Genomic DNA, 13,624 nt, shown 5'->3' with positions numbered 1-13,624 from the left:
TCGTGTGATTCACATGAAAAAGTGGAGGTTGGAATGAAGGCATAGATGTGAAGGTATACAAAATGTTGTCGTATACTGTGATTCCTTTCTTTTCAGTTTGAACTGCGTGTACCTGTAAGCCTTTAATAGCCTTGTCACAAATGGGCGACTGCTGTCTCTGCTCTGCCTTTCCCTCCTCCCATCACCAAATCCTTAAATCACAACACTAATCCTCCCGGACAGTATTTTTAACTTCCGTTAGGACAGAAAGAACAGCGATGGGATTAGAGAATCAGTGAGGAGGATGAATCCCCAACTCATGCTCTTGATCTTCTTGAACGTCCAATCAAACACGGTATAGCTTTTTCTCTCCCTGCTGAATTTGTAAGGAAAGGAAAAGGAAGAAGAAAGTCTTGCTGTTGTTGTTCTTCGTTTCGAGGATTGTAAAACGTGTGAAATATTGGATTTGTTGGTAAGGTCTTAACTGACTTAACTTTCACTAGGTGAGCAGGATTGATATTTTCCTCAAAAGTTCCTGCCCTCTGAGGATCGTACAATGGAACAACCTTCAAAAAACCCTCATCACCTAAAAAAGCTGAAAAAGCGGCGCTCGAGTTTGTTTGCCAGCGTGAAGCTGAACACCAGCTTCTCCAAGAGCATAGAAGAACCAGACGCTACCTTCCCCTTTGCACAGGAGAGCTCTGTGAAAGCATGGACGTCCATGGACAACCTGGACACCTCTGCTCCTCAGGCAGTGGTCATGAAGGAGAACGGGCCAGAGAAGAAAGAAAAACGTGTCGCCAGACAATCCAACATAGTCACCATCAATGTCGGTGGGAGAGTCTTTCACATACCAATCCATCTGGTTCTCCGCCACCCCAAAACCAGGATTGGCTCTCTGGCCCTCTGTACCGATCCTGTGAAGAGGATGACACTCTGCGACGACTACTCAGTCCGCAAAAATGAGTTCTTCTTTGACCGGGACCCCACTTTCTTCCACTACATCTTCCACTTTTACTGCAGCAACGTCATGTGGGTGATGGAGAGTCTGTGTCCGCTCAATTTCGAGGAGGAGATGAACTTCTGGGGTCTCCGCATGAGGGACACTCCGAGGTGTTGCCGCATGCTGTTTGAGGAGAAGGTGGATGAGATCAAAGATGGCCTGAAGGTCAACCAGGAGCTGATCGACGAGATCAAGCCGGCCCACAGGGATGAGGAGGCCGTGTTCAAGACCATGTTCCTGGGAGGGTTCCGCAAGGCCCTCTGGGACCTGATGGAGAACCCCTACTCCTCGTTAGCGGCCAAGGGCTTCGCCGTGTTCTCCAGCCTCTTTGTCCTCATCTCCATCGTGGCCATGACCCTCAACACGGTGAAGGAGCTGAGGAAGTACACTATCTACGGCAAGACCTACATGGAGTGTGTGGAGATCGTCTCCATCGTCTTCTTCACCTTTGAGTACTTCCTGCGGCTTCTCACCACCTGCGACATCAAACACTTTGTGAAAAGCGGCCTCAACTTTGTGGACCTGTTGGCCGTCATGCCCTACTTCATCCAGATCATCTTTGAGATTTTCACAGATGTTGATGATGCCGGTGCCCAGGAGGACCTGAAGACTATGGCCAGGGTCAGTAAAGTCAGCAAGGTGCTCAAGGTGGTCAAGCTCATGCGTATCTTCCGCATCCTCAAGCTGGCCAAGCATTCCACAGGCATGCGGGCGTTTGGCTTCACCATCCGGCAGTGCAGAGAGCAGGTGTGCTGCCTGTTCCTGTTTATTATCATGGGCATCTTCACCTTCTCGGCCCTCATGCACTCTGTGGAGCTGGACCAGCCAGGCACCCCCTTCAGCAGCATCCCTGACGCCTGGTGGTGGGCTGCGGTGAGTAAACAACTCCATCCTTCATATCAGGGGTATTCAACTCTTACCCTACGTGGTCCGGAGACTGGTGGTTTTCTGTTCTACCTGATAATTAATTACACCCACCGGGTGTCCCAGGTTTAAATCAGTGCTTGATTAGAGGGGAACAATAAAAAAAAGTAGTGGAAATGTCTTCAAGGTCCAGAGTTGAATTTCAGTTATTTTTCTATGGCATTTTCATTCATCGACACTTCTATTTTAGCCTTTTTTCAGCCTTTTACCTCTTATTTGAACTCTCTCTCAATTGATGTAGCCAGTGGCAGTATACATAAAGGATCTATCTATTTCCTGTTTGTGGTTCACTTTCATCATGAGGAAACAAGCTTGACAAGGCTTTTCATGACCAACGGCGAGGGATGACAAAAACACATTCCTGACTTTTGGTTTTAATTTCTGAGTTGGATATTGTACAGTGCCTTCAGAATGTATTCCCACCCATGTACTTTTTCCACATTTTGTTGTGTTACAGCCTGATTTTTAAAAATGGATTAAATTGAGATATTTTTGTCACTGGCCTACACACAATACCCCATAATGTCAAAGTGGAATTATGTTTTCAAAATGTTTACAAAACAAAACCTAAAACGTATTCAATAAGTATTCAAACCCTTTGTTATGGCAAGCCTAAATAAGTGCAGTAGTAAAAATTTGCTTTACAAGTCACATTATAAGTTGCATGGACTCTGTGTGCAATAATAGTGTTTAACATGATCTTTGAATGACCACCTCATCTCTGTACCCACACATACAATTAACTGTAAGGTCCCTCAGTCGAGCAGTGAATTTCAAAACACAGATTCAACCACAAAGACCAGGGAGGTTTTCCAATGCCTCGCAAAAAAGGGCACCTATTGGTAGATGGGTAAAAATAAAAAAACTGACTTTGAACATCCCTTTGAGCATGGTGAAGTTATGAATTACACTTTTGATGGTGTATCAATACACCCAGTCACTACAAAGATACAGGCATCCTTCCTAATGCAGTTGCAGCAGAGGAAGGAAACCGCTCAGGGATTTCACCATGAGGCAAATGTTGACTTTACCACCCTGTAGCACTCACGTTGGTAGCCTTGAAGTGCTTTGAAAGGCTGGTCATGGCTCACATCAACACCATCATCCCGGAAACCCTAGACCCACTCCAATTCGCATACCGCCCCAACAGATCCACAGATCACTCAATCTCCATCGCACTCCACACTGCCCTTTCCCACCTGGTCAAAAGGAACACCTATGTGAGAATGCTGTTCATTGACTACAGCTCAGTGTTCAACACCATAGTGCCTGCAAAGCTCATCACTAAGCTAAGGACCCTGGGACTAAACACCTCCCTCTGCAACTGGATCCTGGACTTCCTGACGGGCCGCCCCCAGGTGGTAAGGGTAGGCAACAACACATCTGCCACGCTGATCCTCAACAACGGGGGCCACTCAGGGGTGCGTGCTTAGTCCCCTCCTGTACTCCCTGTTCACCCACAACTGCATGGCCGAGCACGACTCCAACACCATGATGACACAACAGTGGTAGGCCTGATCACCAACAACAATGAGACAGCCTATAGGGAGGAGGTCAGAGACCTGGCCGTGTGGTGCCAGGACAACAACCTCTCCCTCAACACGAGGAGACAAAGGAGCTGATCGTGGACTACAGGAAAAGGAGGGCCGAACATGCCCCCATTCACATCGACGGGGCTGTAGTGGAGCGGGTCGAGAGTTTCAAGTTCCTTGGTGTCCACATCACTAACAAACTATCATGGTCCAAACACACCAAGACAGTTGTGAAGAGGGCATGACAACCCATTTTCCCCCTCAGGAGACTGAAAAGATTTGGCATTGGTCCCCAGATCCTCAAAAAGTTCTACAGCTGCACCATCGAGAGCATCCTGACCGGTTACATCACCTCCTGGTATGGCAACTGCTCGGCATCCGACTGTAAGGCACCACAGAGGGTAGTGCGTATGGCCCAGTACATCACTGGGGCCAAGCTTCCTGCCATCCAGGACCTATATACTAGACAGTGTCAGAGGAAGGCCCAAAAAATGGTATTAAGACTCCAGTCACCCAAGTCATAGACTGTTCTCTCCGCTACCGCACAGCAAGCGGTACCGGAGCGCCAAGTCTAGGTCCAAAAGGCTCCTTAACAGCTTCTACCCCAAAGCCATAAGACTGCTGAACAATTCATCAAATGGCCACCCGGACTATTTGCATTGACTGCTACTAGTTGTTTATTATCTATGCATAGTCACTTGACCAATTTTTTCCATTTTAGTCATTTAGCAGACGCTCTTATCCAGAGCAGACGCTCTTATCCAGAGCGACTTACAGTTTTAGTGAGTGCATTTTTCATATTTTACCCCTACCTACATGTACCAATTACTTCGACTAACCTGTACACCCGCACATTGACTCGGTACCGGTACCCCCTGTATATAGCCTCGTTATTGTTATTTTATTGTGTTACTTAATTTTTTACTTTAGTTTATTTAGTAAATATTTTCTTAACTATTTCTTGAACTGCATTGTTGGTTAAGGGCTTGTAAATAAGCATTTCATGGTACGGTCTACACCCGTTGTATTCGGCGCATGTGACAAATACAATTTGATTTGATTCTGCAAAGTATTGACTCAGGGGTGTGAATACTTACGTAAATGAGATATTTCTGTATTTAATTTTCAATACATTTACAAAAATGTCTAAACATGTTTTCACTTTGTCATTAGGGGGTATTGTGTGTAGATGGATGAGAAAAAATCTATTTGATCCATTTTGAATTCAGGCTGTAACAAAACAAAATGTGGAATAAGTCAAGGGGTATGAATATCTTCTGAAGGCACTGTAATTACGAATGGCCTTTTCAGCCTTTTACCTCTTATTTGAACTCTCTCTCAATTGATGAAGCCAGTGGCGGTATTCATGAAGGATCCATTTCCTGTTTGTGGTTCACTTTCATCATGAGGAAACAAGATCAACAAGGCTTTTCATGACCAACGGCGAGGGATGACAAAAACACATTCCTGACTTTTGGTTTTAATTTCTGAGTTGGATATTGTAATCTGCCACATTTCATTGGATTTATTTGCTACTCCAAACATGGGGAATGACATTGTATTCATGCATCATAGTCTGTGTTTCTTCCTCTTTGGTGGAGGAAATTATAGGCTTTATCCCCCGGCAGCTGTTAACTTTTATGTGTCTAATCTGGTCTAATGCCTTGTAATGCCTTTCGTTTCAAACCACGGTTTACAGACTGATTAGAAAAGTTGGATTGGTTCCTGGATCCCTGAAGGTTGAATTGGTCCTTGTTATTCCCAGAAGTATTTCCGGACCTGACATAGTGCTGTAACTAACATCATGACCAACTACCATAATTACTTAGATTAGTCTCAGGCTTATTCTCAAGGTCTGTGTTTTGTAATAATGGCTAAAAAGGGCTTTTTACCTATACAGCGCAGAAAATATAGCAAGTTTTGAGGAGTTTGGTGTGGGCTTGTTTCCTTTAACTAGTCTCCTTCACCTGGTTGGATTCTGATTCAGGTGAAAATATACAGTATGTTCTGTCTGTAGCCCAGCCATACTCACCTGGCAGACCCGGTCAGGATCCAGACCCAAAACGGGGTCAAGAAGGCCAGGTGAGTATGGCTGGGCTACAGACAGAGCGAAAAGACAGAACATACTGTATATTTTCACTTTTTTTAGGAACTCAGTCAGGCTTTCAACTCACTGCTGTTGAGAGTTGAAATAGTAGAATAGCTGCACAAGGTGCAATTAATTTGGCAGTGCATGGGCATTTTTCCTCTTGTTATGTTATGTTTTTTATTCACTGACAGACCTTAGAGCGCTATTTATAACCTGTCAGAAATGTCCAGTTGATTTAACTACTGGCCATGTTAGCTAAATGGGTAAGTTAGGCTATCCAGCTATCGAAATCGTAGTTATCATGGCCAGATTACGTGACCAGGGGCCTCGACCCCCAGGGAGCCACATTGATTTAGTTGAGTCACTCAGGCATCACATGAACACACATAAGACATTACAAAATGTGTTGAATTGTAGGAAATTCGTTTAAAAACTGCACATTTTTTCTCTCTGCCAGCAAGAGGGGTGTGAACAGTTTAAACAGCTTGGGGTCACATAGGTCGCGATGTGGGGGTTTGTTACTATGACGATAAATGACAATATCCACCCGGACCTTTGCCATCTAGGAAATCTGTGTGACCGGACCTTCTCAAATAGTAGTTGAGTACCCCTGGTGTTCTGTATAGCATGTGGCTTTGACTGAAATGTTCTTTGAGATGAACACAACAAGACCATTTCCTTCTTTGTCCTACAGGTGAGCATCTCCACTGTGGGCTATGGTGACGTGGTGCCCATCTCCTATCTGGGTCGCTGCGTGGCATTTGGCTGCATCTCCTTTGGCATTATCCTCAACGGCATGCCCATCTCAATCCTCTTCAACAAGTTCTCTGACTACTACGCCAAGCTCAAGGCCCAGGAGTACACCCAGACTATAGGCCCGGGTGTACGAACCTTCCAGCTCAAGAAACGTCTGCGCCGCAAGTTCGATGGCTGCTTCGAACCACAGCCGTCGGACAACTCTGATGATGATCAAGACACTGTATACCATCCGAGCAGGAGTCAGAGCCATGTGGGCGCTGAGTGAGACCCTAATGCCAATGCCCCTTAAATGCCTTTCTCGCCTCATGCTGGAGACTCTAACACCCCGTCTGCCTCTGACTGTATTCTAAGCCGGGATGTAGGACAGTAAACATTGGGCAAAGGGAGGGGGGGGTTGAGGCTGAGCCAAGGGGAGATAAACCGTAAGCTACAGCTTTAGACGTGGCACGCTAAGGATGACTCCTCCGTCAAATAGACAGGAATCACCCCCCATCAGGATCGGTTTCTAAGAATAGCCCCTGATGCAGTCAAGCTGAGTGGAACTAACTTTTTACCAGGCATTCATGCCTATAACAGAGTAACAACCAACATTTATTTGTCTAGATTGCACAAACCACTTCAGAAGCTGAGGGATGGTAGCTAGTAGGCCTATGACTGCTCCATTGGATGAAGTGCTAATATCATTTTTGGGGAGGGGGCCTCATGTCTATAAAATGTGCAGGCTGTAAGTATCGAAATCAACACATGAAATTAGGCCTAATTAGTTTATTATAACATGATAAAAGACATTATTGCAGTTGGATGATACTTCCAGTTGGCAATTACTTCTCAGTTTCAGTCAGAAAATAAACATTCAACTAATTAATTGAAAAAATTATATTAGAAAACTACAGTTTTAACGGTATCTTTAATGAATTAGTAGAACTGAACCCAACTCTGACATGGTACTCAGATTCTACCCAAATGTCTATGTTATGGGCAATAGTCAGTTAAAGTTATACTATATACTTAAAATGTATACAATTAGACAGTACTATATAGTACTGTATACAGGACTCCTTTGAAATAGACAATGCGATGGGTGTCAAAGAATAAAAGTGATTTCATCTGAACTGTTTTATTTCCTGTTTTGTTGAATGTCTCACGTCCTCACAGACTGCTGGCTAGAACTATTAACCATGGCATGTTACCACAACCAGTAAGTCAGTGATAATATTGAAGGATGAAGCCAAATACATTGAACTAAAATCAACTGCAAAGCTTTGTGGGAAATAATAAGTGTTTGATGTAAATAACAACAACAAAAAACTGTTCTGCTATCCATTGCTAAAAAATATTTGATAGTAATAAAATATATATATTCAAGGTTGAAATGTGTGGCTTGCTCTCAAATAACTACAGACAGAATATTGAAACAGAAATCAAGATCACAAGCAACCATACATTGCAGTAGTTTGATACAGCACAGAGAAGCTGACTATCTGTCTAATAGGATTTAGGGATAAGGCGACCGAAAGGATAGCAGCAGTGGTTTCTATATGTTCAACATCAATTTAAACAAGGAGAAGACAGGCTTTTGACAGTCGCCTGGCAGTGACTTCTAGTGTTAACCTGGGGCCATGGGACTATATTACGATAGTAACAGTAAGGAGTGAGAGGGGACAGACAAAGAGGAAATGGACCCAAGGCTATCCACACATACTTTCATGCTGTGAAAAGAGAATGTGTGACTGCTGTGACTCCACCATGCGACTCCTTGGTAATGCTATTATCGCTATGATGCACTTTGAATTTTATTGTCTGCACATTTTCTTTAAACGCAAACAAAACAAGATGTAACTGAAGCCCAATAGCCCAATGCCAAGTACTGCGTATTGTCTGTGGTATGAATCTGTGGTATGAATGCGCATGGTGAAGTCATTATCCTTGACTTTGTTTTAACCTGCATCCTGATTTTATTAGCTTTCCTGAGTCTAGTGCAATGCCTGGTTGTCAGGTAGCCTAGCGGTTAAGAGCGTTGGTCCAGTAACCAAAAGGTTACTGGTTTGAATCCCTGAGCAGAATAGGTGAAAAATCTGTTGATGTGCCCTTGAGCAAGGCACTTAACCCTAATTGCTCTGGATAAGAGCATCTGCTAAATGACTCAAATGTTTAAAAAAAACATTTAAATCACCATTTGACATGTATTTATCTCAAACGAGAGTTCCAGCCTTGAGGGGAACTCTCTTTGACACCACAGTGGTGATCTCAAGATCAGGACATCCTTTTCCTTGGCCAAGGCCGAATGGCTCCTTGTGAGAATCCCGGCCTGGCATACAGTAGAGCGTTATATAAAGCCCTAGGAAGCTCTCACAAGTAGCCACACATTGCATCCCTCCTCACCTCATCGTACCATACCTACTCCATCTATTTGCTGTTTGTGTCATTGATTTGGGAGTCAACATCATGGATGCTAAGTGTCTCGTGTCTCTCATGGTGGTTCCCATGGTTGCGGTGTATGGACCCAGGGACAGGACACCAGGGTGAAGCTGTGTGGGAGAGAGTTTATCCGTATGGTGGTCACATCGTGTGGGAGCCCCAGACTGAAGCGCTCTGCTCCGGACCTTGGACAACACCACGTCAACCACCACAGTGAGTACAACTCTCAACGGTCTAATACAGGGCTCTCCAACCCTGTTCCTGGAGAGCTACCCTCCTGTAGGTTTTCACTCCAACCCCTGTTGTAACTAACCTGATTCAGCTTATCAACCAGCTAATTATTAGAATCAGGTGCGCTAGATTGGGGTTGGAGTGAAAACCTACAGGACGGTAGCTCTCCAGGAACAGGGTTGGAGTGAAAACCTACAGGACGGTAGCTCTCCAGGAACAGGGTTGGAGTGAAAACCTACAGGACGGTAGCTCTCCAGGAACAGGGTTGGAGTGAAAACCTACAGGACGGTTGCTCTCCAGGAACAGGGTTGGCGAGCCCTGCTCTGATAGCTTGTTTCACATGTTTTATGATGCTGTTGTTTGTGCGTTCACAATGTACATTTGTGAGTTCAATTTAGTTGAATCCGAAAGGCATTCATGTATTTTTATACTGAAAAGCATGAGATTGGAGGTTAGGGTGAATGGAATCCTTTTCTCAACCATTTTCTTAGACATTTGCCTAAACTGTAAATTATGCCTTATTCCGTTTTTTCCTCCAACAGGGGCAATTCTGAATTGGCTGAACAGCGACCAATTTGCCAACCTGAAGACTACAGAGACTGGCAGAGATGTGGTGAGGCAGAGAGACGACCAGGAATCCACAGAGAGTGTAACAGAAGACCAGCAGAACCATCTAGGGTTCCCCAGCACACCTCCACAGGTTAAGGGGGAAATGGAACCTTCCACCATCCCTCTGGGGTACACCGTGTCCACCCGTACCCGCCGAGACGTGGGGCCTGCTGGGGTGTGCTGCCGGTCTGGCTGTAACATGAGCGAGCTGGTCCAGTATTGCTGAGCTAAAGCTAATGCTAGGCTAATGCTAGGCTAGAGATACATTTCACAAATAATTGTTGGTTAGCCATTGGAATGATGGAATAGGGTAAAATCAGGTTTATTTAAATTTGTTGGGATGTTTTTTTGCAGTTGCCAAACCTTTGCATTAGAGCTAATGCAGTTGTAACATTTGTTTTACTGAAATGTTTGTGTCGTTTTCTTGATGTCATGAATTGTGTGTTAATTTAATCATCAGAATAGTGTTGTTGATTGACTTGTGTAATGACAAAATCAAGACAAAAAAATGTTGTTGAAAGATGATTTATTTATAATAATAATTTATATTCTTTATTATATTAATATTATACTTGATTCTCACCTGCACAATGAAGGACAACAAATAATACCAAATGTGAGTTGTCAAGAAATCTTCCTGTTCATCTTGGATCACATTGTAATAAAGCTTTTGAAGATCATTGAGTGGTGGTTACTTAATAGATCTTATGTATACCATGCTTTTCTGACTTCAAGCTTCAAATAGGGACAATTACCCCTCACTTCTCCACAATGTGTTGAGAGCTTTCTCGAACTAAATACCTCCATATTATGTTAAAGGACTAGTTCACCCAAATTACAAAATGAAATATTGGTTATAAAGGTACTATTGGTTATATAGGTATTGTTGACATTGGATTTGTGCCACATGCTGAAAAGTTAGCATTTGAAACAGTGGCCTTGTCCATAGACTGCTTAAGGAAACCAAATATAATTTTGTAATTTGGGTGAACTATCCCTTTAAGTGCTTTGAAACCTATAGTGAAATGTGCTATACAGTATAAATGCAATCGATCCATGTATCACAGCCAAAACTACCCGCCCTCCCATAGCATCCATTTCTATTAAAGATATAATTATCAGCCTGTCATCTCACTCCCCTCTAAGCAATGTCCATTCTCATTACAATCTTCATCATTGTACATAATTAAAAAATGCAGAGAAAATCCTTTCAAAAGTCTGTATGGCAGTAGCCAGATTACAGCTCCCAATACACACTCGGTCTGAATAGACAGTGAATCCAGTTTAATCTCTCTGATAGGGATAAAGCGGATTGAGGGCATGGGCCAAGTGGTCCAACTATAACATCATAACGCAAATCCCTCTAACCCCTCCAGCTCCATTCTCTGTACCCAACGCACTAGAAGACCAGTTCTTAAAGCCTTTAACCGTATCCTTATTCTACTCCTCCTCTGTTCCTCTGGTGATGTAGAGGTTAACCCAGGCCCTGTAGCCCCCAGTATCACTCCTGCTCCCCAGGCGCTGTCATTTGTTGACTTCTGTAATCGCAAAAGCCTTGGTTTCTTGCATGTTAACATCAGAAGCCTCCTCCCTAAGTTTGAGTTATTCACTGTGTTAGCACACTCAGCCAGCCCTGATGTTCTAGCAGTGTCTGAATCCTGGTTTAGGAAGGCCACCAAAGATTCTGAAATGTCCATTCCCAACTACAACATTTTCCGTCTAGATAGAACTGCCAAAGGGGGCGGTGTTGCAATCTACTGTAGAGATAGCCTGCAGAGTTCTATCATACTATCCAGGTCTGTGCCCAAACAGTTTGAGCTTCTACTTCTAAAAATCCACCTTTCCAGAAATAAGTCTCTCACTGTTGCCGCTTGCTACAGCCCCCCCTCAGCCCCCAGCTGTGCCCTGAACACCATATGTGAATTGATTGCCCCCCATCTATCCTCAGGTTCGTATTGCTTGTTGACCTAAACTGGGATATGCTTAACACCCCGGCCGTCCTGCAATCTAAACTAGATGCCCTCAATCTCACACAAATTATCAAGGAACCTACCAGGTACAACCCTAAATCCGTTAACATGGGCACCCTCATAGATATCATCCTGACTAATTTACCCTCTAAATACACCTACGCTGTCTTCAACCAGCATCTCAGCGATCACTGCCTCATTGCCTGCGTCCGTAATGGGTCCGCAGTCAAACGACCACCCCTCATCACTGTCAAATGCACCCTAAAACACTTCAGCGACCAGGCCTTTCTAATTGACCTGGCCCGGGTATCCTGGATGGATATTGACCTCATTCCGTCAGTAGAGGATGCCTGGTTGTTCTTTAAAAGTGCTTTCTTCTCCATCTTAAATAAGCATGCCCCATTAAAAAATTCAGAACTAAGAACAGATATAGCCCCTGGTTTACCCCAGACTTGACTGCCCTTGACCAGCACAAAAACATCCTGTGGAGTACGGCATTAGCATCGAACAGCCCCTGCGATATGCAACTTTCAGGGAAGTCAGGAACCAATATACACAATCAGTTAGGAAAGCAAAGGCTAACTTTTTCAAACAGAAATGTGCATCCTGTAGCACTAACTCCAAAAAGTATTGGGACACTGTAAAGTCACTGTCACTACCGATAATCGAACATTTCAACAAGCATTTTGCTACGGCTGGCCATGCTTTCCACCTGGCTACCCCTACCCTGGCCACCAGCTCTGCACCCTCCGCTGCAACTTGCCCATGCACCCCCCGCTTCTCCTTCATTCAAATTCAGATAGCTGATGTTCTGAAAGAGCTGCAAAATATGGACCCCTACAAATCAGCTGGGCTAGACAATCTGGACCCTTTCTTTCTAAATGAGCCGCCAAAATTGTCACAACCCCTATCACCAGCCTGTTCAACCTCTCTTTCGTATCGTCTGAGATCCCCAGAGATTGGAAAGCTGCCGCGGTCATCCCCCTCTTCAAAGGGGGTGACACTCTAGATCCAAACTGTTACAGACCTATATCCATCCTGCCCTGCCTTTTCGAAAGTATTTGAAAGCCAAGTTAACAAACAGATCACCGACCATTTAGAATCCCACCGTACCTTCTCCGCTATGCAATCTGGTTTCCGAGCTGGTCATGGGTGTACCTCAGCCATGCTCAAGGTCCTAAATGATATAATAACCACGATTGATAAAAGACAGTACTGTGCAGCCGTCTTCATTGACCTGGCCAAGGCTTTTGACTCTGTCAATCACCGCATTCTTAATGGCCTTGGTTTCTCAAATGACTGCCTCGCCTGGTTCACCAACTAGTTCTCAGATAGAGTTCAATGTGTCAAATCGGAGGACCTGTTGTCTGGACCTCTGGCAGTCTCTATGGGGGTGCCACAGGGTTCAATTCTCGGGCCGACTCTATTCTCTGTGTATATCAATGATGTCGCTCTTGCTGCTGTTGACTCTCAGATCCACCTCTACGCAGACGACACCATTTTGTATACATCTGGCCCTTCATTGGACAATGCCATACAACACTCCTTCCGTGGCCTCCAACTGCTCTTAAACGCTAGTAAAACTAAATGCATGCTCTTCAATCGAACGCTGCTTGCACCCGCCTGCCCGACTAGAATCACTACTCTCGGCGGCTCTGACTTAGAATATGTGGACAACTACAAATACCTAGGTGTCTGGTTAGACTGTAAAGTCTCCTTACAGACTCACATTAAGCCTCTCCAATCCAAAGTTAAATCTAGAATCGGCGTCCTATTTCGCAACAAAGCCTCCTTCACTCATGCTACTAAACATGTCCTCGTAAAACTGACTATCCTACCGATCCTTGACTTCGGTGATGTCATTTACAAAATAGCTTCCAACACTCTACTCAGCAAATTGGATGTAGTCTATCACAGTGCCATCCGTTTTGTCACCAAAGCTCCATAAACTACCCACCATTGTGACCTGTACGCTCTTGTTGGCTGGCCCTCACTACATATTCGTCGCCAAACCCACTGGCTCCAGGTCATCTATAAATCCCTTCTAGGCAAATCCCTGCCTTATCTTAGCTCATTTGTCACCATAGCAACACCCACCCGTAGTATGCGT

At 44.4% G+C, this 13,624-nt stretch overlaps 2 protein-coding genes across 2 annotated transcripts; both read left to right on the top strand.

Annotated features, from left to right (window-relative positions):
• Positions 1-274: 274 nt before the first annotated feature.
• On the top strand, positions 275-6,668 carry si:rp71-39b20.4 (potassium voltage-gated channel subfamily V member 2). Its single transcript, XM_041896956.2, has 2 exons — positions 275-1,855; positions 6,222-6,668. The coding sequence occupies exons 1-2, from the start codon at positions 536-538 to the stop codon at positions 6,549-6,551; spliced, it is 1,650 nt and encodes a 549-aa protein (XP_041752890.1). The 5' UTR covers positions 275-535; the 3' UTR covers positions 6,552-6,668.
• Positions 6,669-8,593: 1,925 nt separating this feature from the next.
• Positions 8,594-10,224, top strand: insl3 (insulin-like 3 (Leydig cell)). The gene is given in 3 exon segments (XM_041896955.2): positions 8,594-8,786; positions 8,789-8,917; positions 9,478-10,224. Coding segments are annotated over 3 exon segments (477 nt in total). The 5' UTR covers positions 8,594-8,731; the 3' UTR covers positions 9,771-10,224.
• Positions 10,225-13,624: the final 3,400 nt, after the last annotated feature.

Source organism: Coregonus clupeaformis, chromosome 14, assembly GCF_020615455.1.
Source record: "Coregonus clupeaformis isolate EN_2021a chromosome 14, ASM2061545v1, whole genome shotgun sequence".
Classification (NCBI taxonomy): Eukaryota; Metazoa; Chordata; class Actinopteri; order Salmoniformes; family Salmonidae; genus Coregonus; species Coregonus clupeaformis.
Note: the sequence above shows the minus strand (reverse complement) of the source record. Positions and strands in the feature narration are given on the sequence as shown.